The following is a 1,492-nucleotide window of genomic DNA, read 5'->3' on the forward strand; positions in this document are numbered from 1 at the left end:
TATGGGCACCCTGGCACCTCACCACCACCTTCCATGCACCCCAGGCACCATCCAAGCACCCTCCAAGCACCCTGAGCACCTCCTTGGGCACCTTCCTGCCACCTTGGACTCCCCCTTGGGCACCTTCCTGCCACCCTGGAGCACCCTATGGGCACCCCGACGCCTCCCCACCACCCTCCAGGCACCCCCGGCACCCCGCGGCCCCCCCAGGGCCCCCACTCACGATGTCGAAGAAGCACTGGCTGGCGTCGATGGTGTTCAGCAGCTCGTAGACGTGGTCCTGGCGGGGAGGGGACGGGGGCCGTGTCACCGCCGTCCCCCCGGGGCGGGTCCCCCCGCGCGGCCCCCGCGCCGGCCCCGGCTCACCCTGAACTCCAGCACGTCCACGAAGGAGTGGTAGAAGGGTCCCAGCGCCCGGGCGATGTCCCCCTTGTCCTTGTGCACCGGGCCCAGGTGTTGCTGCAGGGACACCCGGGGCGGGTGACGTGGGGCAGGGGGCAGGGGGACACCCAGGGCATGGGGACATGGCGTGGAGATGGTGGGGACACCCGGAACGGGGTGACATGGGGTGGGGGACGGCAGGGTGACACGGGGTGCGGATGGTGGGGACACCCAAGATGGGGTGACATGCAGTGCAGGGCGGTGGGGACACCCAGAGTGGGGTGACGTGGGCTGGGGGACAGCAGGGACACCTGGGATGGGTTGACATGGAGTGGAGGACAGCGGGGAAACCCAGGRTAGGGTGACATAGGGTGGGTGGGGATGGTGGGGACACCTGGGGCAAGGTGACATGGGCTGTGGGACGGTGGGGACACTCAGGGTGGCATGACACAGGGTGGGGGACAGCGGGGTGACATGGGCTGGGGTCAGTGGGGGACACCCAGGATGGAGCAACATGGGGCAGGGGACACCAGGGTGGCGCAGGGTGGGGGATGGCAGGGACACCCGGGGTGGGGTGACCCGGGGCAGGGGACATCAGGGTGACCTGGGGCAGGGGACACCAGGGTGACATGGGGCAGGGGACGGTGGGAACACCCAGCACAGTGAGACATAGGGCAGAAGACACCAGGGTGGCACAGGGTGGGGAACAGTGGGGACACCAGGGATGGGGTGACATGGGGCAGAGGACGCTGCAGTGACCCAGGGCAGAGGACGGCGGGGACACCCAGGGTGGGGCGACCCAGGGCAGGGGACATCAGGGTGGCAGAGGGTGGGGGACGGCAGGGACACCAGGGATGGGGTGGCAGGAGGTGGAGGACAGCAGAGACACCCAGGGCGGGATGACCCAGGGCAGGGGACACCAGGGTGACACAGGGTGGGGGAACGGCGGGGACACCAGGGATGGGGTGACCGGGGACGGGGGACGCCGGGGTGACAGGGGACGCCAGGGGACGCCCTCACCGTGCCGCTGCGCACGTCCAGCTGGGGGAACTTCTTGTGGACGAAGCGGGCGCAGGGCTCCAGCGCTTTGTCCCCCAGCGGCGGTGGCCTC

General features: G+C 70.1%; 1 protein-coding gene across 1 annotated transcript in view; it reads right to left on the reverse strand.

The window, feature by feature from the left end:
• NCKAP1L (NCK associated protein 1 like) overlaps positions 1-1,492 on the reverse strand; it is a 20,841-nt gene that overhangs the window by 18,435 nt on the left and 914 nt on the right. The window contains exons 2-4 of the mRNA XM_026085345.1: positions 1,402-1,492; positions 367-459; positions 224-280 (exon numbers count right to left, since the gene is read on the reverse strand). The exon at positions 1,402-1,492 is cut by the window's right edge and continues 12 nt beyond it. Of these exons, the coding sequence (XP_025941130.1) occupies positions 224-280; positions 367-459; positions 1,402-1,492 (241 nt within the window). The remainder of the gene's footprint in view (positions 1-223; positions 281-366; positions 460-1,401) is intronic.

Source organism: Apteryx rowi, unplaced genomic scaffold, assembly GCF_003343035.1.
Source record: "Apteryx rowi isolate R43461 unplaced genomic scaffold, aptRow1 scaffold_665, whole genome shotgun sequence".
Lineage (NCBI taxonomy): Eukaryota > Metazoa > Chordata > Aves > Apterygiformes > Apterygidae > Apteryx > Apteryx rowi.